This window comes from Empidonax traillii, unplaced genomic scaffold (genome assembly GCF_003031625.1).
Source record: "Empidonax traillii isolate 1590-97213 ecotype Southwest subspecies unplaced genomic scaffold, ASM303162v1 scaffold16:size2589160, whole genome shotgun sequence".
Classification (NCBI taxonomy): Eukaryota; Metazoa; Chordata; class Aves; order Passeriformes; family Tyrannidae; genus Empidonax; species Empidonax traillii.
Window position 1 is genome coordinate 541028 of NW_020955209.1, and position 25109 is coordinate 566136.

Below are 25109 nucleotides of genomic sequence, written 5' to 3' on the forward strand. Positions count from 1 at the left end.
GCCAGATCTATATCTAAAAACAAATGATGATATAATGATTTTATATTTCTGTCTTCACAACAGTCAATAGTTTTCTTACCAAAAGAGCAATTCGGAATAGAAGTTGTGTTGTTTTGGACTTGGTAGGAATTGCTGACCTTACAGAAAATATGATTGTTTAAAAAAATGAAGATAAGACATGAACTGTGTTTATTTTGTTTAGGTTAAATGGGATAACAAAAAGTCAGTAACAATTTCAGACAAACGTGTTAAATTAGGTGAACGTAGGTGAGCTGAAGCACTGGAGGTGTAAACGGAGAAAAGGTTCAACTTGAATTATAAAGGAAAAGGAGAACTGTGGGAAGTTACCTTATCCTTCTAGCAGAGAAAAGGTAATGCAGAAAGAAGGAGCAGATTATCAAAAGAAGTCACTTCTTGGAAGTTGTGGTGAAACAAGAATTGAAAGTATTAACTTAAGTTAGAATTAATTTAAACTTCCTAAGACATAAAGCAGTTAGTAAAAGTTCCTTTAGACACATAAATAGCAAAAGAAGAAATCCTTCTGTTGTATAGGGAGAGCGGTCTTGAGTTAGAGCCTTTTTGTTCAAAAGCTAAATAAATACCTCTGCACACTTCTCAGTAAGAAGAATAACAGTGTGGCAACAGCGACAGGATGATGAATGGAAACAAGGTTATGAACATGACTACGGTCATGGTGGAAATTCAAGACAGAAACAAATTCCAAGAAATAAAGATGTGAAATTGCAGTGTAGCAGCTGCATTGTGGTTACTGCCTACGTAACAGTTCTTTCTCTACTGTAAAGTTACTTGCGGTAGCTCACCCTTTCTCATAAACATTGTAGATGTAGTGTACCTGGCTCTTCATTGTCTAAGAGCTGAAGTGCAGATCTTTGAGAAGTTGCATTTCGAAGCTTGATTTTAGAGTCAATTTGTGTTACACTGAACTTCAAAAGAAATTATAATTCTGTAGTTTTCTTTTTTACTTAGAATATTAAGGAACACACTCTCATCTCAAAAGTTGCCGTTTCCACTGTGTATGCCCAGGAGCTTATTGAACATTTCTGTGAATAGATTTAGCTCACTGGAAAAACAGAAATCTATCTCTGTTTCCTCTTCCTCTTATCCTCCCCCCTTCTTTTTAAACTGAGTTTGTTTCCTGTCAGATTAGTGAGTTAAATTGGCTTATGGGGAGGACTGAAAGAAGTGCCAGATTTGGTGCAAGATAAGCCTCCAGGAGCAGGAACAAGGCCTTGAGGTCAGTTGGAGCAGTGGTGAGGTGTTTTGCAAGTGCCCAATCTTCAGATTCTGTGTTAGTGCAGCAGAGCAGCATGCTGCTCTCAGAGGGGATGTTGTTCAGAGTAGTGGATTTTTTGTTTATTTCAGCATTCTGCCCGCAAAAATACATGGTCTTCACAAACCTGGTGAAATAGAATTTTGGTGGACAGCAAAAGTCCTTGCAGTAGAAGTTGTATCATGTAACTAATAGTATTTTGCAGTAGTTTTGACCTATTGCAGGTAAGAGCATTAATATACATCCAGTGTAAATTGGTTTACTTCTGTGTCTTCTTACTGTGTCTTTACTCAAAGCTTGCTGGCTCTTGATGGAACTGTCTGAGGTTGTTTTGGAGATATTTTCTTAACAATTGTTATTGTGGTTGGGCTTCAGGATATGCTTTCCTTCATGTCTGGATTTAATTGTAGATAATTTTGGAGGGAAAACAGTTTTCTTACTTTTGGAAACCTTGCATACTAGTGGCGTCTGGTCATTGTACTAAGCAATCAATCAATCACTAGATAAAAAGGGGCAGAAGTGAGAGACACAGAAAATAAATGATGTAAGCAGAATGCCACCAAATAACTTTCCCCTTCCTCCTCTAAAGGATTTAAAGTCTGCAACAGCAGTTATTCGCAGTCCTGACTAGAAATGGCAAAGTTGTTGTGAGTAGGCACTTACTCCCCACACATTATTACAAGTAATGCACACATACCTGATGCAATTGGGCCCCTATAATGATCCTTAATTCCAAACTTCCTTTCTTTTGTAGAGCCTGGTGAGAGCTGTAAGCACTAGCTGACACTGGCCAGGAAGTGGTACTTTCTTGTGGACCATCTTGCTAATCCTATTTATATTTGCTAAGTTTTGGTTTTTGTTTTGTAGTAGGAAATGCTTTCCCTAAACTTGGAATCATGGATTTTTCTATCGCTAGTTGTTGTTGCTACTACTACTACAAAATTGCAAGTGTTTTGGACCAAGCCATTGCTTGTGACAGAGATGTGTGATATTTTACATTATAGGCTAAAATACCAAGAAATAATAGGATATCTATTAAAAAGAAAGAAAGAAAAAAAAAAACCACAAAACCCCACCAGAAATGGCCCTGTTGAATTAAAAAAGAGAAAGAAAAAAGCTCTAGTCTGAAATCGCTGTATTGACTGCTAGTAAAAATAACAGTAAAGTCTCTGACAGCTGAAAGAGGGAGAAGCGAGGAAAAGCATGTTGCTTTTAAGTTTTTCCCTTTGTTCGTTGGCGGTGTGCCCATACACCCCATTCAGGGCTCTAGAAATGGTTCACTGACTTGAAACTCTGGCTGGTTTTAATTGTGTTGGTTTTGTTTAAGTAATGTGAGGAAAATACTGAGCTAGATCTCTCAACATTAAATTATCAGCTTTACAGACATTTTTTGTCCAACTCTTTAGACAAGTTAAGAGCGATTCAGGTTTTAGATTTGTTTTGCTGGTTTCCAAATGCCATTTTTCACAATGGCTTTGAATTGTTATTGCACCCTCAGAGAATCTCACCAGGAGCTATACATTTGCACAGTAAGTCAGACAGTACCAAATCCATGTCTACAATTGAAAAGCTGTTGAGGTGTATTCAAGGAGAGTACTGTGCAAGTAATTTGAAGTGTTTTTTTTCAACATTTTTTGTTGTTAAAAGTGCTTTAAAAAAACAAACATGCAAAAAATACACACCCACATAACATGCGATTCATGAAAGCGTAATTATTCTTTTATTTAGGCTTTTAAATATGTTTAAAAATCTCTCTTACAAATAGAGTGCTTCATTCAGAAATAGAAGTTCTGTTGCTAAAAGTAAAATCAGAAAAATAAAAGCATTTTAGAGTACTAATAATGCCCTGGTATAAGTTCCATTTTAAGCAAGTACTTACTTATTTTGAAGTAGAAGACAATGTTACGTGCATATCCGATGTCAACCTTTTGGCATTTTTTTTAATAACAGTGAAACTCAGAAAGAGAAAACGCATGTAACTCTTCCTGAGACTTAACTGTATCTTCATTAAATTGCAATTAAACAAAAAGACCAAAGCATCCATGCTGTGTTCAGTATTACAGGAAAATAAGGGCTTATGCCTTTGAGGTTCCCTTGTGATTAGCACCCATCTGTGTTGTCATGATTGTCTAGTTTTGGAGCATTCCACTATATGCTTAGTTTGGGACGGAATACACATTGGTCTGTTCTTTTCTTTTAAAAAGATTTTCTGAGGTGTGGAGGGACCTAGAGATGGATTCATGCCAGAGGCAGTATCTGCTGTTTCAGTTGATGAGGGGTGGTGTCTTCTTTGGGCATATGCTGAACTTGGATGTTCCTTTATTATGTGACAAAGATCCCCTTATTGCTATACAGACATTTCAAAGTGGAGGGTTGCTTGAAGTAACGCGGCCTTCCTGGGTGGTTTGTTTCATTTGTTTATGTAGAATTACTGTCTTCTAGTTGCATTAGTAAGAATACTTGAATATTTCTATTTTTGTACCCTATGTATTCATTTTTTTTAAAAGCCAAGCTTATGATTAAGAGAACAGATATATTTATTTCTTCTTTCATGTGTCTTGCAGCTCCCCCATGCTATTTCCCACTCCCCTTTTTAAACAGTGCTCAACCTCTAGCCTCTAAAATCAGCTATTTGTCTCATGCTTCACACTGTTACAACATGTGGTGGAAGATCTGCACAACTGGATAAGCAAAATAGGACTTTATTCTAAGCAATGGAGCTGTGTTCTTGCTTACTTTGGAATTACAAGCACCTGAGCTACTTGGTCAGACCAGTGTTGGTAATGTCTTGTTGTGCTGGGTAGACTATGAGAACTCAGCTGGTCTGGTACTTGGGTTTTTGGGAAGCTAAGGAATGTGTGCTTTCACACGTCTCATTAAAATAAATATTTCCAATTATTTTATAATGTAACTTACCTGTTAGTGCCGTGGGAAACAGACTTTGCAAGGGTGTGTCTCTTCTGAAAGATGGGGAGAAGTTAAGTGACACAGGTCCCCCAAAGTAACTCTGCTGCAGAACAAGGAACTGGAATTGTGTATTTCAGTCTCACTGGGTGTGATTCAGCACTGGGTCAGTCACAGAAAAGCCTAAGTTGGAAGGCACCTCTTGCTCTCATCTCATTCAACCTTTTGCTGAAAACAGGGCCTTTGGATTAGGTTATTCATCGCCCTGGTAAACTAAGTCTTAACTATTTCCAGCAAAGAGATCTATGCTACTAGTTTGGGCTTCTCTATTTAATTCTGTTTATAGTAAGCAACTTCTCCTTGTGTCGGGATGGAGTTTCTGGTGAAGAAGCTCAAGGGGAGCTCTGTTGCCTTCTGTCCTATTCTCTGTGCATCCTTGTGAAGAGACCAGCTCCCTCTTTGTGTGTGAACTATGAACTGTGTCAGTTTTTGTGCTCTGCTAAAGTATGTGTTGGTGCTGCAGACCTCCCATAATATCATTACAGGAAGTCCATGTCAGGGATTGCCATTGGATTTGTACATGTTCCCTAGTTGCACTTGTCAGGTAACAGATGCAATTTAGAGTCTAGTGTCACTCGGCTTTTTTGACAAGTGACTGGGTTGGATGGCACCTGCAGAGAAGATTCCCTTCTTGACATGTTTTATAACTCTCCTGGAAAACCTCTAAGTGAGTGGAAATCAATGGATTTTTAAAAATTATCCATGAGTCCAACTGATCTCATTCATGTACTGTGTAATTTCTAAAATTCAAGTGTAGTGCAACCAGAGTCTATCTCTTTATCTCCGACCCCTCCCACTAAAAAGTTCCAATGCTGTCTCATTTAACTTGATGATCATTTTATGTAAGAGTTTGATTCATCAGATTTGTCCTGGAATGTAGACTTACTATTGTAAGTCTGCTTACTGTTGTACATAATTTATTTGGAGTTGTGATGAAAATCAGTGGTGAGCTCCTGTTGACTTCAGCTTGTCCAAGATTTTGCTGCTGCAGTGTAATAGCAAAAGATCTGTCACTATTTATTTCACTTGCCCTGATGCTGATAATTTCCTTTTCTGTGAATGAAAATACAACTCCGTACATAAATCATGCTAAGTAGATAACATTTTTGCTGTAGTGAACAGAAATTTAGCAGCTCACTAGGGATATTTGAATTGCCTATCTCAGTGGACTTTGTTCAGAGTGCCTTCCTCCTGCTTCTTGTACTTGCTCTAACTTTGATTCATTTTCAGAGCAGCAGAGCCATGTGCCAGATATAAAGAATACAAATTATTAAAATTTTGATCATAAATTAATTAACTCTAAAGTGAGTATTTGTTCTCTTTCCAGGCCTTTTCAGTTCCCAACACCTGTTAGGTGTTTTAAGATTACAGCATTCTCTCTGCTTCTTACATCTACAACACTCAACACAGAAAAGGAAAATGTTATTTCAGTTTTGCTGATACTGAAAATAGCTTTTTGTTACTTGTTTAGTGTTGAGCAGTGTTTTCAGTGTATCCAGGACTATAATTTTTAGTATTGTCTGCTGTAGCTCACGCAGAGGAAGCTGTTACTCAGGTTCGATGTATTGGAGGATGGTAGATGGGGTAATTTGTCCTGTTGATTATAAATGTAAATACTGTTTTTAAGGCAACGATAACCAAGAGTATTTTTCCTATTTACAGAGCAAGCTTTACATGGAAGGATTTAGAAGCCTAAAAGAAGGAGAACCAGTGGAATTTACTTTTAAGAAATCTTCCAAAGGCCTTGAATCAATACGGGTAACAGGCCCTGGTGGGAGCCCCTGTTTAGGAAGTGAAAGACGACCCAAAGGGAAGACAGTACAAAAAAGAAAACCAAAGGGAGATAGGTAATTACCTTACTTTGCTATTCCCCCTTTTTTTCTTTGCAAGTTTTTCTTGAAATTATGTTTTCAGCATTTATTTGTTCATGAAAGGAAACCCTTCTATGTAAATTTGGCTTTTACACATAGCTTGGTATCTTGATTAAAGCTATATCTATCTAAAATTACATCAATCACCCACTGATTAGCTTTACTTGAGAAGGTTTTGTTAAGTTAGAGGGAGCCTGCAAAGGAATGTAATATTATTTGGAAAATATTGCTATTAGACTGAAAAGAGAGGTCAGCCTGAATACAAGTGAAATAATGTCATGTTTAGGTGAGATGTTGTGCTAAAGAGGCTATTGTGTGCGCTGGACTTTTAAACTATGCATCGGTAGTTTTATACAAAAAAAAGTGTAGATGCTGCAGTAAGGGTTAAGATGTATATAATTTATTATATTTTTACTTAGTGAGCAGAGTGTAAGGTGTTTCCAAAGGTTTTAATGCCTGGTGGTCTGAAGAATGGTTGTAACGTTTTACAAATTTCAGGTTAATTTTGAATGTTGCGCTTCTTTCTAAATATGTGCAGCAGTCTGACTTGCACTGCACTGTTACACTTTTCTTCCTGCCTCTGATGGCTCGAAGAAGTTCTGCGATCCTCTTCACTACAAAGCCACCTGTACCTAATTTATCACCTTTCTAACCAAGAGATCTTTATTTAGGTGAATTGGCCCTTTTTTCCTCATGGTATTGCCCAACCCAGTAGCTGTAATGACTGAGACCAAGAAGAATATATAGTTTGTGAAGGATCCTAGTAAGAACATCCAAACAGCCAAGATTTGCCTGCAGTATTTAATGTACTGACTGACTGAGAAGTGGTGGCTCTCTTCTGTTGCAAATTACGAAGCAAAGAGTAGCTTGGGAAAGATGGGGTCACTTGGAAAGGCAGTGTAGCCCAGCTTCGAGAAATTTGTGATCAGGAACCTTTATTAACTACAGATGAGCTCCACTTGTCCTCACCTCTGTTCAAAGGCACTTTTTTTCTTGCTCCCTTTTTTTTTTTTTTTTCCTTTTTTTTTCCTTTTTTTTTTTCTTTTAGTAAAGACTGGAGACAACATGAGATTTGTCCCTCTTTCACCCTCTTTGTAAAAGCTAAAGACCATAAACAAAATTTATTGCTGCTGTAACAGATCAGAGTCCATAACTACAACAAGGAGAGACTTTGTAAGCAGGACAAAGCTTTCTTTTTGGTTGCTCCCCATATCTGGCCTTTCAGAGTTGTGTTGCATGCAATGGTTGTGATTTTTTTTTTTATTTTGATCTAGGCTTCCAGTACTGTTGTTATTTAAACCATTGGTTTTTCCATGGGGTGTAACTACTTATCTGTTTAGGGTATTAGCATTGCCATTGTTCTTGATGTTTCATACTTTGCCTGGAAATGAAAGCCGCAGTGGTGCAGTTGTGATACTGTTGACCTGTTTGTTGCACATGTAGATGAAGGCAGACTGTCCTTATCTCAAAAACCTTGAAATTTAAACGGACAAATGGTATGTAGACAGGAAAAACTACATATTGAAAGAGATTTGAACACATGTACGTAATTATACTACACAGTGTAGTCAATGCAGAGGAATCAGTACTTTCCAAGTGCAATTCGTCTCATACTAGGGAAGCATCTAAAATGTTGGGGTTGAATCTTGCCTTATCACTTTTCCTCTTCAGGGGCTACAAAGGGACTCTACTTCCAATGCTGTAGATGCTTCCCTTACAAGTCTCTAAAGTAAAGTGAGATGAATTCTCCTTTCAGTCATGTTTTTTCATATCTGAAGCATAGAAGAAAATTGAACCTGAAAAACAGTGCGGAGGGGTGATCTATGAGACAGTGTACTCTCTAATGTTCACTTGCCTTTAAAAAAAGAAAACCTCAAAATTAATTTGAATTAATTTGAATGTGAAAATGTGAGCAAAAACATCTACCCACTTCTGTCTCAGAATTCTTACAGTTAAGTCATAAGACACCAAAAAAGTCTGAAATTTGAAGTGTTTAAAGTAGCATTGACATTATCGTTCGGTGAGAAGCAGTCTTTGCTCAAAGGAAAAGTAGTTTTGAATACCTAGCCAATAAAAAAGTTGCATTTCTAATACGTATAGTGAAAAGTTTCTTGAAGATTTCTGTTGTACTGTGAGAACTGCCTCCATTTATGAAAGCTGATTCCAACTTCCTATGTTCATCTCCCTTTATGTTATCAGTGAAATGGTGTGAGGGCCCAGTCTCAGTGGATCTTTTTATATGAATCCTATTTTGAATGGATCCTGTTATTCTACTTACTGAGAGGAATTAGAGATAGGAAATATGGTGGGGGGAGGGGTGGAAATGAAAAGCAGATAGGGAAGGAAAAAAGTCATGACACTGAGGCTACCAATGTTGGTAGATTTTGTGGGGCTTCCATGATAGATTCAGGGTCTCAGTAATTTGCAGTGTTCTTGCTGTGGGGACCTTGCTGTGATAATATTTCCACTTTGGCATTACTGTGGGCTACATTAGTTTTATAACATAGATGGGAAGTCTTTGCAGTTGTCACCAGTGGTATCAGCCACTTGGTCATTCTATCTCAGTCAGTACAAGGAAGGGAAAGTTTTTGTGGGCTGCGTGGAATGAAGCTGTGGCTGTGGGCACTTTTGAGGCTTTAGGTTCCCAGACCTTACTTTAAGCTATTGTAATGCACATGTGTCTTACATAAATACTTTTTCACAGTATCTACAGTAATCTGGGATGGAGGGGAGGTTTCTAAATGAGACGGAGCTGGGATTCAGAAGGGATGTCCTATGGCAGAGATGCCTGGTCTCTTCCTACCCGACTAAACCAGGGAATGAATTTTCAACAAGTTCCATTGTGACAGGTTGCAGCTTCTTTTTAACAAACGCCAAACAGTGTGTGTTTTGCTTTATTTTGGCAGTGAGCTGACATAAAGGCATGCTGTGTTGCTCTCTAGGAATGACCATCTGATGTAGGAATGATAAAGTACTCTGAATTCACACTTTAATCTGTGATTTAGAGTAGAATAAGTTAAATCAGAACCTAGCCCACCATCTCAGAGTAAAGTTTAAAGGAGAGAAAAGAAAGAAAAAAATATACTAACTTTTCTTTCTTCTTCCCCCCCCCCCCCCCTTCTTAGTGTTTCTATGTCAGCTAAAATGACACTGGGTAAACAACCATTTTATGGGTTGTAATTTTTTTTTTTTTTTTTTTAGTGCAACGTACATTTAAATAAATTTGACCCACAGACCTTTGGCGCAACATTAACAAAGGTGCACGATACTCAGAGGACTAGAAGCTAGAGTTATCTTTGGGACCTAGAGGTATTATCCAGGATCTGTAAACAGTCCTAGTAGGAGCTCAAAGTTGGATAGTTTTTCAGCAAAGTGTCTGTAGTGCTGTGTCTGCTTGGGTTGGCCCTCAGTCCATGCGGAATGTTTCGGGGGAGACGGGAAGGATGACAGTAGTTGTTTTTCTCTTTTTTGATTTTGAAGTCTTTACACCAAAATGGAAGCAATAAAATAAAACAAGAAGGGAGGGACAAGGAAGAAATTATTAAGGGTATAACTCCATCTCGCAGTTTAAATATGTGACATTTCAGTCCTCTGTTACCCTTTGCCAACATCACACTCATGGCAGGAAACTTTCTAGCACGAGTTTCCTGTATCAGAAGTGGTTTAGATTTAAAAACATAATACATAATAATGATAAATAAGCAGTACATTGTGAGATTTGGGTTTGATTTCACTGTTTTGGTTTATAGTGCAGCCTCACAAGTAAACAGTGAGGGAGGGATTTGGGAGCTTGATGAACCATTGCCACTGGATAAACAGGGATGCTGAATTATGTCACAGGAATATGGCTTGTGAAATAACTGTGTATTTCTAGCTCAGTTGGCTAAACAGTAATGAGCACTGCAACATCAATGTAACACCTCAAAAACCTTTTTCCAATGCAGATATCTACGAAGGAGGAACAATTAGAAAAGAAGTGATTTTGTGTTTGCCAGTAACTCTGGAGCATGACCAAAAGCATAACTTTCAAATGAAGAAAAACATCGTTCTAAACCACTGACTGGGGGGGAAATACAGTCACTTAGGGAAGGGGGGGGGGAACTATAATTAGATAGTATATTTCTTCCCTGATGAACTGTCACATAAAATTTGTTTATGTCTGAGTTAGTCAGAAAATGGTTTTAATATCTGCAGACATTCTGTGGATGATCTGAAGTCAGACTATAATAAGAAAATCTTAAAAGTCTTCTTTAAAAGCTTGTGATCTCCACAAACAGCCACTAAACTGATATGATGCAGGCAGAGATGACAGCATGGTCAAGTGCTGTGGGGGAATTAAAGTTAGCAGGACTAGGAGAGCCACTTTAGGACAGCAGAGTTACATGATACTAAGTTACATCAAACTTGATATTATATGAAATCCATCTCTACTGAGTGAATCACACTCAAGTGTATAATCTAATTTTCATAGAAAAGCCTCCTATGCCTTGAACCGAGCAGATTTTTGTGAAGGAGATGAGAATAATGGACTGGGAAGGAGAGACCTGAACTAGTACCAAAATAGGAGAAGCACATAAAACCCATGCTTATCAGATGGATGGGGCTGACATAGATGGGGAAAAGGGAAAGCCTGTCAGTCCCTTCTCCTAGGAGCTAAGAAGCAAGGCCAGGCTTGTCGTCACTGCACATTACTATGACAAAGGGAGGCACGTCCACTATTCCCTTGACCAGCCCCAGGGACCCACTTTGGGCAGGTCCTGAACAGCACTGGGGTGAGATAGGGAGCAGACAAAGTGAGTCAGGTGTCCAGAGAAATGGATGAAAGCTTCAGGGAGTTGTAGGCTTTGGCACAAAATGGTATCAGCACGTCACTGACAAAGGATGGAATCTTCCTGCTCCTCTTCAAGGTAGCTTGCATTCACAGTTCTTCTGTTCTGCTCTGAAAAGGAAGCTGACACAAAAGGAATGCAAAAGGTGCATGGCACCAATTTCTTAGAAATGCTGCCTTGCAAAAGGAGCTTATTCAAGGGTGGTGTTTCAGCAGTTAGAACATGAACACCTCCTCCCTGACTCTCCTTCACATAGTATTAGATGGCATTCCAGTTTCAATTCTTGCTTTTCCATTTTTCAAGCATAGGGCATTTTCTTGTTTGCTCTTTTCCTACTTCATAGTGGTTTTGTTGGGTATCTAGTTCCTCTTTCCAGTGATGTCTGAGACCCCCTCTTAGGCTTAGAATGCAAAGACTGCTATCATTTTGTTCTGTTTCATAAAATTGTCACGTGAAGTGAGGTCCCTGTGGCCTACTATCTTTTTTCCAACAAGGGCATATATTTAAGGAGGGGACAGTAAAAATAGGGAGGTATTGGCTTCCATCTCTGGCAATTTCTGTTTTAAGCATTTCTTCAATATCAGCAACTAATCTGCAAAAGACAGATGAAGTACCTGAATTTGCTGAATTTGCTGAATTTGCAACTTTCCTTTGGATCCTCATGCAAAGCTTGATATTATTTGTGTAGAGTTTTATATAGTTAACAATTTGCACATTTAGACAGTAGGCTAGAATGGGGATAAACACCAGTCTGAGATGTGCTTTCTTACATGATCCTAGTATTTATATTTGCTGACTGTGCCACAATAAGCCACTAAACTGGTATGAACGGCTTGTAACAGGAACAGCAGAACACTGCTAGGCAAACAAAAACCCCACAAACAAAACCAAACAAACAAATAAAAGAGCCTGAGAGCTTTGCACTACTCCAGTACTTTAAGAAGGTTGTGTCTTTGCTGGACTGCAACCATTAAGGACAAAGTTTTCCATCCTTGCTCTTTTTCTCAGGGTGACAACTTCTTGGAAGGCTTAGCAACATTTTGTGTTTTTCCAAGAGTGAGATAAAACCAGAAAAACAGAGGGCCTTGTTAATAATGTTAATAAGTAGGTAACTTTTAAAAATAGCTGCCACTTGGTGTTGTGGATAGGAGGTTTGAAAGCTAGCTTGGAGATGGATCAGAGTCTAGGGCAGGAGGTTAATCTTTGCTCGTCTTTGTGCAGACCCATCTAAGACTTAAGTTAGAAGCCTCTGAAAAGTGTTACTGCATATATTCATTAGACAGCCCTTGTTAAAATCTACATCATCCGTGTTTAAAGGGAGCTCAGCAGTCACAGGCTTCCTGCATAACAAACACACAGTGTGCTTCCAGGACTTGGTCTGTCCAGTCTGATGAGAATAGAATCAGATCTCCAAGACCATGTGTTTTCTGCATGAAAAAATGAAAGGAAGGTGGCTTAAGGGACGAAAGAGAAAGCAACTGCCACTGCCTGGTATGTATAGCACCCAGTATCTATGGAACATGCACTATTAGGCAAAACACGGCTAGCTTCTACCCCCCAGATCCAGCATACAGCATTGGGAGTTGCCTTCTTCAAAAGATAATGGATTTCTCTTCCTGCCTAATTCTGTAGCTCAAACAGTGGGGGGCCAGGAGGCAGAGCTGAAAGATTAGTGCTTACACCTTTGAGCAAAGTGTAGAAGTGGTTACAGTTGTGTGTAACAATACAGTATCACTGCAAGCTTGTATTAAGAACATAGTAGAACCTGAAGAAAGTTGTCTTTGATATCTGTTTGTATGCATGTAAGTTGAGATAGGCCACAAATTTTTCGTAGTGTTTATAATAAGGAATCCAAATCTGGTGCTAAAGTAAGGAGATACAATTCTGAAAACATACAAGGAACAGATGAAGTGAGTAGGAAGGTGTCATTTTTATGCAGGCTCATGTAGAGTAAAGCTGTCCCTGCACAGCAGATGGGTTTCTTAAGTACATACTCTGTTCTGGAATGCAGAATATTTTTCTTTAATTGGATGTCTTTTTTAGGCCTCGTGTTTTCTGACTCTTCCACTCTCTTTCATCAAGGGATGAGCTCTCTCTCATTTAAAGTATCAGCATATATTCAGACTTTTGCCTGTACTGATATACCTAATGATCCCTCTTCATTCTTACCCACAGTAATGATTCCCATATCTATAGGAATTTAAAAGCATGAAAGAATTGAGAACTTTACTCAGTTTAACAGAGATTACGCACAAAGTCAATAGATTATATGTTAAAAGTATTTCTGTAAATAATTTTCAAAACATCATTTCTGTTTCTGAAAAATCTTGCTAATATGATTTCTTCCTAATATAAAGAAAAATCTTCCTAATATAACATCTTCCTTAATTCAAATTTCTTTCTCACTGTTCCGTTTCTTACTAATATATTACTTTTAAGTAGACAAGAATAAACACAAAAGTGCATACATTTTCAGGGTCCAACTCAGCGAATACCTAACCTTGTGCTTTGAAAGTAGTAGGGAAGAGAGCACTATTTGAAAAGATTTCCCCTATTGTGGAAATTTCTGTGTAGTTGATACTGATCCTGACTACAGACTGTGCTGATTTCTGATCATGTGACATGACTGAACTGGGAACAGACCTGCTCACAGGATGAACTATCTTTTAAAAATATGCACGCTGTCTATGCTGTATTTTACTACGAAAATATTTAGTGTAAATAATTAAACCCCAAATCTTCTGTTTTAGAAAAGCGGTTGCATTTTTTTGCTCTTTTTGGATATGTTGCACTCCATCATCACCTAACAAACATACTCAACGCGTGTAATAGTTATATAACACTGAGGAAAGATTATAATGGTGATTCCAGGTGTTGGGAAAATTTGCCATATAGTTTAGGCTGTTGAAAACAGATACCAAAAACTCAAAAGCTGGAGAAAAATGAACTATAGCATAGCTACTAAAACAGATATTTCTGAAACGTTGCCTTTGATTTAATGCTGTTGATGAATCTGAAGCTCTTCAGAAGGAATAAAAGTTCTGGAGCCCTTTAACTTCAAATTAATAAAGTCTGTGCAGTTTTATAATTCCAGATCACTACAGCTGTTTCTTTTATTAGCTGTGGCTTCATGTTTCTGTCCTTGACACTTAAAGATCAAACCTACTTAAATATGAATCATTTAAAATATGAACTTACTTCAGTATCTTATTTTGCCAAGAAGCTCAGCAGCTCATTATATAAGAGAAATGTGTCACGGAGGTAGTCATCTCCGTAGTGGTGGTGCAGGAACGCTGATGCTGCTCCCACTGTGCACCACCCCATTCCCAAAGGTGCACCCACAACGTGCTAAAGCACTTTTCAAGCAGGTAATAGGACAAGGACTGTGTCCTGAAAGAAATCGTGGGCTTAAGGGAATATTTACACCAGGAGAGGTAGATTTATTTTGGGGAAAAAGTACTGGCTTAAGCCACCCCTGCACAGCGCTGTGGCATCCTCCATCCAGAAGCAGCAGGACTGAGTGGGACTTTGCAGTTGCTTCTTCTGGCTATGGCAAGCTGTTCAGTGAAGAGACGGTGGAACTCAGATGGAAATGCTTCAAGAACAAAAGGTAGGGAGAAGATTAGGAAGGAGCAGGAATATGAAAACACAAACATGGGATATGAGGAAGGAGATGAATGAGAAAGGACGTGGGTAAGGGAGGACAGACCATTGAAAATGGTGTCAATATGAGAAACTCAAGAGTTTTTTCAGGCTCCAAATGGTTACCTCAAAGCTGGAAGTTCAGGCAGCCTTCAGGGACTGCAGAGAAGCCTGAATCCCCTTAGACACAATCAGGGATTGAATTGAATTTTCCTCCATTTTGAAAGATTGCTGCAAGTCAAGAGCTAATGCACAGGGAGCTGAGGTGTAGGTGGGATGCAAGCTCCTGCTCTGCAGTCTTGCGATGACTGTGGTGATTCCAGCGGATCTGGGACGGACCTTTTCCAGTAGTTGCTTATTGCGTGTTCCTCATTTATCAGGTGACAAACATGACACATCTGGAGTTACTGTGTTTGAGCTTTGCCCTAAATGTATTGGGTGCTATAAAATAGTAAGTGGTCTGTGTGCTCTAGTATTTCAGATTGGGCACCTAGAATAAGGCTCCCTTGGAAAATTATTTTGGCTTTTTTTCTTATGCTCCAGAGTACTGTGCATTTCGTTGGGATGATTAAACCACACAATTTCATAGAGACATCTCGAAGTAATTAATATTTGTAATGTGTTAAGAGATCTTAGTGAAAGCCCCAAAGTCAGTAGTTCTGGGGTTCAAGATTTAGCTGGATTTAGTGGTGAGTTCAAGAATTGAATTGAGTAGCCAAAGAGGAATAATACAATAACTTACACTTCGTGCAGCAAATGAGAAAAGATCATAAAGAACTCAAATGTTAGTTCAGAGGCTGTTACTACAGTGTAAATAGTTTCCTTCTCTTTTGGATGCTGAATTTGTAGATAACAGGATTTTTAGGAATTAGCATTTACTCTCCTCTCACTAGCTAGGGGATTTGGACTAGTTCTTGTTTGAAACTGTAATGTGACACTGTAGGACACAGATGAAGAGATTGGTTTCAAGGAAGAAGTTGCCTGTATGCGTGCAAGAGAGAGCAAAGGTGTCTGTGGCCGAGCTGGAGGAATAGTGAGCTGAGCTTGGCATGTAAGAGAGAGCTGGATTTGCTCAGTAACAGACTCATGGAATGGTTAAGGAAGGAAGAGTTGTGAAAGTTCCCTATGAAATATGGGAGTGAGCTAAACAGTTTCTTTTCTTTGATCTCCATTCATTTATAATCTTATTGGGTGTTGAGTCTCCTGGCACTAGAGCTTTTACAATGAATAGGTGAAAGTACAAAAATTGATTTAAATTGCACTGGTCATATGCTGAATGGTTTTCTTTAGCCTAGAAGTCACTTGGAGTTTTACTCCTTTAACTGTTAGACAATTTAAATGCTAAACATTTAATTTACTTCAGACAGCTCTGAAAACAATAGCAAACTACAGACTGCTCAATTAATGTTGCAACAGCCTTTGCATCAAAGTTTAACAAGAAGGCTTTGGGTTTTTTTCAATGATAAATGGATATATTTTCACCAATAGAGAAAGTTGAAATAGTTGTGTTTCAAATTCAATTTCAGATTTGCTAGTGTTTAAAATTAGTTTCTCTGCCTTTTTGGTGTGCTAAACTAGTAATGTAAAACAACAGAGACTGTGTGTAAGGCTGTGTCTGCATAATGAGTTATACTAGGGAATTATGCAGTGTTACTTCTTCCATCAATGAGAAGGGATCATCAGTAGTTGCAATAGGATTAGAAGTTGTATGTAGCTCAGATGTAAGCCTATTCATTTACCTTTTTAAGGGTTTCATAAAGGTTTCATTTTATTTACATTCTTTTCTTGAGTTAGTTTTGATAAATCACTTCTTTCTAGTTATTACATGAAAAATCTTTAATTTCCTGTTGATCAGACTCATTTTTTCAAATTTTTTTGCTTCAGTATATTTTTTGGAGAATCATGGCTAGCTGCTCAAATAATAATTGCTAGAAATATGTACCTGTATCTCCTTCTAATAATTACTTAAAATGTGATAAGCATTTTAGTTTTCTAAGTAAACAAAGAATTCTCAGAGTGGTTTAATTTACTTGTTATTAATTAGTTCAATGTGATTTTATGTTACTAGATGTAGGAGTATCACTTCACTTCTGGAATTTTTCCCCTTGTGTGCATTGTGTAACATACAGGTTTTATTTGGAGCTCAGAAATAATTTTATCAAATGTTTTTGTTCTCGTTATCCTTGTATTTCTAACTCCCTGGAGCCTCCTGAAGTTATCTTTCTCCTTTACAATTTTATATATTTCTTTTACACATAGAAAAGAAACAGCTGGCATTTTTTTAATGAGAGCTGTATGCTCATTGAATCTGTTGTATGGCTGATTATTGCAAGAAAATGAGGTAGAAGTCTCACTAGTAATCACTAAAATTTGTATAAACTGGTGCTGTTTCATTTTCTGAGTTAGTTACTCTCATACTTTAACCCTCACAAGAAAACAAATTGTGTTTAAAAATGCCTGATGTGGAAAAATGGTACTTTCAAATGTGGAGATTAGAAACATTTAAGACATACATATCTGTGGTTAAAGATGCCGACTCTTAATTCTCCCCTGTTTGGAGCTTTCCTTTTTTTATCTTTGAAGTTCAGTCATTATTCCATGTCAATGCCATTGGTTTATTTTTGTATCCTGCAGAAATTAATTCAGACTGTTTAGATCCAATCTTTTTAGAACATTTATGAATGTAACTTATCAACAAGTTTACATTTTATGCAGCCGGTGGAGCTGGATTTTGGAATTTGCTTTTTTAGTGGTTCTTTTGTGGAAAAGAAATCTCTCAGGCATGAATTGATAGTCCAGATCTTTTGAGGTCTGCCTGTGCTAACCTATGACCTCTGTTCTTAGGAGGTCAACATCTGAGGGCAGGAGATTAAGGCAGTTAAAAGATTGGAATGGGAACTGGAATGGAAAAATTAGCCAGCACATTTTGGGTGGAAAACATCAAAGTCATCAAACAATTTGCTTATTTTAAACTCAGTTTAAGGGTAACAAGCTAATTGTACTGTGTTTGTTGACGCAAGCAATTTATATTATTTGAGAACATTAACACTGAAGAATTTTTTTTTTTATTGGAGAAACATAATGATTCTTCAGTATAAATGCACTGTGTATTTTGTTTACTAAATGCTTTTCTGCAACATTTTAAAGATAACTCAGGATCTGATCGTACAGTCTGTATGCACTTAATTAGCTGTATTTCTTACAAGCAGCAATAGTAAGTGCTGTGGAACCTGAATCTTGGTTGTGGTCTGCTGAAGACCCTTTGCTGTCACTGGAGAATACAGGTGCTCTCAGTACAGTGGAAAAATTATTCCCATATTAAATTTTCCAACTCCGATGCTTAAAATCATTTGTAAGCATCTCTTTTTGTTTCAGCTTTTCAAATGTAAATTCCTTTCCAATACAAATTTTTGACCAATAAATGTTCTTTTATAGATTATAAATTGACTTAGAAGAAAAGACAGCATTGTCTGTTCTTGTCTGACATAGTTCAAAATTCATTAGTGTGTGTTTTTAGAAGAGTGACAACTTCATCTTTCATGTGTACATTGATTTCAAAGACGTTCTTATCTAGAAAAAGACACCTTCCTACATCTGAACAATTATGCAAGTTCAAGGATCTATGTAAGCAATCACGTTTTTGTCTTGGTCATTTAAAGTGCAAATCGGTATCTTTGGCAAAAGCCAAACTGGCATTTCAGGGTGCAAACCCACCTAGCAGGAAAGGAAGCGAAAGCTGCAGATACCTCTCAGCTCAGGTTCTCATTAACAGTGTATGGATTATGGTACTTCTCCTATAGGTATGGCTACTAATTAAATTAAAGTACTATAATACAGCTAAACTCAAGCAGCCAGCCATCTGTAACCCTCATTCTAACCTCCACATGTTATTATTGTTCTTTTGATAGTGAAGGATATGAGATTTAAACCCTTTTGCAAGCTTACAAATTTCCAAACTATTCCTCTGAAGGTTAAAACCTTCTTTTTGCAACTTTTAGCCCTGATTTGCACCCGAGGGAAAATTGAGCAAAATTATCACCATAATTTCTCCCTCTTTCATGGAAGGAAAAGAAGGGAAAGCAGGAGGAGCTGTTGTGAGCTGCAGCAGCCCACAGATTGTTCCCACGGATGCAGCCACTGCTTTGTTTCCTTGCTGCCATTTCATTGGCTTGGCTGGAGAAGCTCTACCAGCTGCAGGGGTGGCCATGGCTGGCTGTGCTCCACAATCCTGGTGGTACTGGATGTGTCCTGCATCCTCAGTGGTACTGGCACAACTAGCTAGCACAACTAGCTCTGCATCCCTAGGAGTACCACAGGCGTAGGGAAGCAGCATGTGCAGGGGCAGAACCAAGCCTGACAGCTGTTGTATCTTGGAGATAATTTTTGGGTTAGAATGGGGTAGCTTCTGATCAGCCATTTTGGGATTCTTGCTTGTCAGCACTCTCTGTGGTTAAATAATTGATGGATGGAGAGCTAGTTCTACTTTACAGAATGGTTTTGGTTACCCACTTTTAAGAACACGTGAATCCTTGTGAAGAAACAGAAAACATGTTAATTAAAACAGAAAAAAAGTTAAGCAACTACAAAAACATGTCAGTGTGCCTGACATGTCTTAAAACAACTTTCTTGTTTGCCTAAGCCATTTCTGTACCTTTCCTCTGTTCTGTGTGTTTAGATAGTAAACTCTTCAATGCAGTCCTTCTTAATACATGTAATACTTAAAATCACTGCCATTTTTAATTGCAGTAATAATTGTAATTTTAATTGAATTGGCTATTTGAATTATTGGAGAGCAGTGGTAAACACAAATTTTTTAATCCAGGATTTTTGTTGGGGGTGTGTATCCTCTTGTTTCGTGATGTTTGATGGTTCAAGCATCCTGTCTACAAGCCTGCTTTTCTTAGTATCTTTTGCTTACACTTTAAAAGTAGACTAGAGATACCTGAGATGGTACAGATAGGTCTAGTGGAGAGCAGGGTGCTGGAGGTTTTTCATCCCTTAGTTACTGTTACATTAGTTCTAAATGTACTAAGAACTGCCTCCAAGTTTTATGTGCAGTAGCTTGCAGGGCAGAGTAGACTGCTTGCTGAGTTTGCAGAAGGGGTAATTCAAAACTCAAAGAATTATAATGCAATTTTTGAATTACTTAGAAATTACATTTGACTTCTTATGATGAAACCCTGCTTTGTTTTTGCTTGATCTTTGTGAGAAATAGCTAGAGAATATTTTCTCAGTTCCCTCCCATGTTCTTTTCACAACAAAAAAAACACTACAGAGCTAGACAAAACTGATTAGAATTACTGCAAATAGTATTTTCAGGCTTATGTGTTTGTGAAGTTTGACATTTCTGGCAGTGCAGCTGCGCCAGATTCCTGACTGCAAGCCCCCAGAGCTCTTGGAATGAGTGTCTCCAAATGTGCTCTAATTTGCCTCAGCTGAGTCACTTCCTTACCATGAACTGCTGTAAAGAGATTATTACTTCTGCTTTGCTTTCTAGGGTTTAGCCTGCACTGCCCCCCTACTTTTCAAAATAAGAACTCATCAGAAAATACCTTTTGTAGTGATGCAGCTGAGTTCAGAGGGTTTCAGAAATCTGGATTATTGGTGGCCTTTTTTGTTTAAGGGGCTATTGGGGTTTGTGTCCCTCATGTGTTTCTAGCTGCCAATTTGAATGAGAAGCCAGCAAAAAAAGCATGTTGGTTTTCTTTGTATGTAGTGGTTGTAGTTGTTTTCAATTGCCTGGTGAATGTGAATGTCTGTGAGATCCTTCTGGTGATAGCTATCCATAAAATATTTAGAAGTATATACTGATATATCTAAGTTGTTATATGTAATTTTTCTTAATGGCCCATATTTCTTGCTTAATTCTTGCATAAAGTATGAATGAGTCAAATTTGAAAGCTTTTGAATTTGTCAGAGTAATGAGTCTTTACACCAGTATAGCGTTAAAATGATTTTATAGAAAATTGACCTTAACTGTAGGACAAAAAAAAAATTAAATCTATTGTATACATGTATTGTATATAGCTAGAGTATATGCATAAATGTGTATGCAATAGATTTATGAAAGATTGCCTCAGCTGCCTTGGAAGAAAGTGGGTACCAAAAGGAAGATGACTTAATTAGAGATGGGTTCAGAACATGTTGGTGACCTCCTCAATTCCAAAAAAAACCCCACTAAACATTGTTTATAGTTGCAGGGTAAAATTAACAGGAACTATTAGTGCTTCTTCCTTATGGTGACAGTGATACTCTCTTTCTGTTCACAGCTTCAGTCAGGTGAGTTTGGTACATGCAGTCATGTAATAAAGTGACACTGTGGAATGTGAAGAATCCTGGCTTTGTAACCCAGTTTAGTTTGTTGCAGTTGCTGGTAGCTAAGATGCTGTGTTGAATGGCTTCTTCTAAAAGATGCTGCATGCTCTACATTAGGATAGCTACATAGGATATCTTCTAACTAGCCAACAGTCCTGTCTGTGTCTGTGTAGTCAGCGTGGCCACGGCACATGCTCCTTTCACCTGGTTGTCTTTGATGGCACATCCTAGAGTGTGTTGTTTTACATATTCCCCTTTTGCAGTATGAGGTATTAGACAAAACGAAGCTGTACCACTGTAGCTATGTTAGCTTGCTCTCATTAGGCCGAGCGACAACAGAATACCCATGTCACGATATACCCTTTTATCATCTACAGTTTGCCCATGTAAGAAGGTCAGTTGAGAGTTTTTGTAAACCTGCAAAAAATTTCTTGAATTATAGATTCTTGTTGAGACTGTAAGTGAATAAGTATATGAAGGCGGTATTAAGACTGGAAATTAATTGTGACACTGTATGCATATGCACACAAATCACTGTAGTGAAATATCCGGCTGCTATAATGAGATGCTGTGTTGTGAACGGGATACCACCATGTTCTCTTTCTATGGTAGCAGGTGGTAAATTTGCTTAAGCTTGCATATTTTGTTACGTTGTAGAGCACTGCAGTTTGTGTGTGACATATAAATCCATTTTCATGTAACTTGGAAATGTTTTCTTAAAGCGGATTCTCATTCAGTTAAAAAAAAAAAACAGCCAACATTCCACAGAGACAGGCTTATGTGTCTTCTTAATTACTATTATTTAAAACAAATCTGGGGTTTTTTGTTATTTTTGTTTGTTTGTTTGTTTTAAAAAAGGCACTGCTTTATTAAACAATAGTTCGAGTTTGTCAGTTTAAAAATCCTTATTTCCTTGAAGTAGCCAGCTGTATCCTCTGAGATGGTTCATTCCTACCAGTGTGTAAAAGCTAAATGTGACGAATAGAAGCAGAATCAGGATCAAAGTGAAGGTGGGGGTGAGACGGGAAGGAAATTTGGTGAAAGGGATTGCTGGTTATGAACTAGGTAGTTTGTGGGAACGGAGCTAAAAGAATAGAAAAGTGGCGGGTGAGCAGCATTCACCTCTTCATGGCCGATGGAGGCAGGGCTGCTTCTGACCTGATGCTTTCTGTGGACTGATGATTACCAGTGCTTGTAGACAGGTCTTCAGGCATACTTCTGCCCTGAATCAGGCAGGCTCACTTTCCTTTTGACCCTATTTTCCCCCCAAGAAAAGATGGGTAATTGTTAGAGAAGCTTTAAAGTGCATATATCATGTGATTCAGAGGAAGTGGAGTACCAAACATGGATCAGCTGCAAGCTGATCAAGAGACAGAACAGCATAGGTTGTAGCTGAGTGCTTTGCGCTTGTGGTCCAGGATGCATGGCTGGGCAGGGCTCTGCTTGGCTGGGGTTCAGCTCTTTGCCAGGGCGGGTTGGGTGTTCACCCCATTGTAGCTGCCCGGGGGCTCCAGACACTCTGTTCCTGGGATGTGTATTGTCTGCAAAAGCCAGCACAAATGAAGGCAAGTGCCACAGCTTCATTCCAGCTGCACTGGAATCTGGTGGGGCAATGGCTTAGAACTGCTAGCCAGGCTCCCTGTGGGTATGCTGTGGCTGGAGTCCAGGGTGGCCCGTCCTGGGAGTGGATGGGCTGCACGGTGCTCTCTGAGAATAGACAGACACTTGTAAAATTTCCCCTCTTGGTTTTCAGAGAGGCAGCACTCATGACACTGCCAAACACACTCACAGGCTGAGACTGCTGCGATCAAGCAACATGGCCAGGAGTATTCTCCTGAGGATGGTGTAATAGACACAGCCCTAGAGACTTGTTTGGCAGAATGTGCCAGTAAGTTAATTCTGCATATGCTGCAGTCTTGTTCTTCAAGGGAAAAAAACCTCTCTGGAAGAAAATCAAAAATGGGGAAGCTACAGATATGGCCTTGGCCCAACCCCAGGCTTTACTCATTCTCAAGGGGAATTCAAGACAGATTCCTTCATATTTGCAGGTTAACTTAAAATGCGTACATCTAGATTATTGTCAATGTAGGCATTGAACATACCAAGATTTTTTTTCCTTTGTATGTGTTTGTAAATCACAGATAGAGAATATCTAGAATATAAACTTCCAGTGACTGGTTCTGTATCTCTTGCCTGTGTCCATTAATGCATAGATGGGTTTTAGGACTTTCCTTGTTACATGCTGAAACTCTTTGGGGACACACAGATGGTGTTTAACTATGTCTGGATACCAAAACTCTCCCTGCCAGTTGCAGCAAAATTCTTGAGCCAAAACTGTGTTTCACAATCCAACAGATATTTTTGTGTGTGTGTGGCTGACAAATGATGCCTTTCAGCATATTAGAGAGGTACCGTTAAGTTGAAAAGAATTCATACTTCAGAAAGCAATGCTGCACTAGTTTGAAGTTGAAGCATGAGGTTTTTTAGCTGTTGTTGATTTTTCTGCTCTGTGCTATACAAGCAGAAGAAATAGCAGTCTCCTAGGTTCTGGACAGCATTAACTGACTGAATTCATATTTATTATTTTTTTCTGCAGGGAAACTGTGACTTTAAAAGAAATGGATGCTGCTACCTGACTCTGAAATCAAATCTCTGTCAGGGTACAGTTTCAAATGATGGGGGGCTGTGGCCCCCCTGCACTCCCAACTAGCATTGTGCTCCTTCCCCTGCAGGGTCACTGGTGATGATCTAATTCCACAGAGAACCAGTTCAGGGAGTTTAACTGAGAAAAAAACTAATCCTGCAGAAAAAAAAGGTAATGAGAAGCAAATGGATAGAGAGGTGACAGAGTGGGGGATGACTCTTGGTACCAGCTCCGCATTCGGTGGGTTTATCTGGAGTAAGAAACCCTACGGGCAGCTCTACATGAAACATGTTGTGGTCTCTGCTCAGTGTGGCAGAGATATTCCCTGCAACGTGGCGGCAGCTTTTTAGACCCTCTAGTAAGGGCGATACAAAGTCTGCCCTCACTGGTGGCAGGTGGTGATTTAAGAGCTAGCAGGGTTCGCGGGAGGAAAGTGTCAGGAACACAAAACCCAGCAGGGAGTTGGGTTTGGCCTCCAAAAGGCCAGAGGTGTAATTAGGCATCAGCAAGACCTCTCAGAGAGTTTGGGGAATGTGCCAGGCAAGGTCTTTTCTATTTGAGCTTCCGCTGTCAGACTGCCGGGCAGATCTGAAGTATCAGATCCCACTTCACGCAGTTCCGCACAAGAACGACAGTCTGTGGTTTTTGCAGGGCTGCAGCTTGTGGTTTTCCTGGCCAGGGAAAGAAAACAGGATGCGAAAAGCAATCCTACCTATTTTAGATGCTTTGGTGCCCTGACACCATTAACTTGTCTATGAAACTGTACAGTATCAGGAAGTTGGTGACTGACTGGGAAGGTAAGCAGCATTCCTCATCTCTGTGCCTGACATCCCTGTGGGGCTGGAAAGCAACCTTTAAAAGATGCAGTGATTAGGCTCAATTCAGCGTTAACTTGTAGTTTGGCATTTTAGTATGGCAGTGCAGCATGTATGCAGTGGTCATTTCTCAGTTGCCTTCCTGCCGTTCCGCAGCTGCTCCTCAAAACTTGCAAAATGCAAGCAATAGGCTTGGAGGAGTCAGCCTGTGGTGTCATCACAGCTCTCTTCCTTCCCTGCCAGCTTCTGCTAAGCAATCTGTTTAATTTTTTTCCTGCTTCTGTTGCGTTAGTTTGAAGTGCTGTGAATGATGGGAAGACAATTGGAGGTATGTACTAAAACTAGCATTTCCTGTTGTAGTGTTTCGCTATTTCACATCAATCATATTAAGTGTGTTACACTCTCAGAGTTTTACTTTGGAACTTAAATGCACTAAAATTATACCCTGCCTTCTCCATGACAAGCTAAAGACTAACACAAATTTCACATACAGTAGCAGAAACCATATTCTTTCCATCTAATTTTACCACACGCATCAATTATAGAGTGTTTTCATGTCATACACAAGAAGTTACTGTTTCACGTTTCTTAATGACAGTTCTTCGCAGGAAATTTTCTCAGTAAATGGGATGGATTATATAAAATGAGCACTTAAAGTTAGTAGTACTGTAATGCTGAAAGGTAGACCTAAGTGTCAGTAACTTTGTGAAAGTCAGTATACAAACCACTCAATGTTGT

At 38.8% G+C, this 25109-nt stretch overlaps 1 protein-coding gene across 1 annotated transcript in view; it reads left to right on the top strand.

Moving 5' to 3' along the window:
* The window catches only part of LIN28B (lin-28 homolog B), a 97353-nt gene that overhangs the window by 51098 nt on the left and 21146 nt on the right, over positions 1 to 25109 (top strand). Inside the window, exon 4 of the mRNA XM_027895089.1 lies at positions 5918 to 6102. Coding sequence (XP_027750890.1) covers positions 5918 to 6102 — 185 coding nt within the window. The remainder of the gene's footprint in view (positions 1 to 5917; positions 6103 to 25109) is intronic.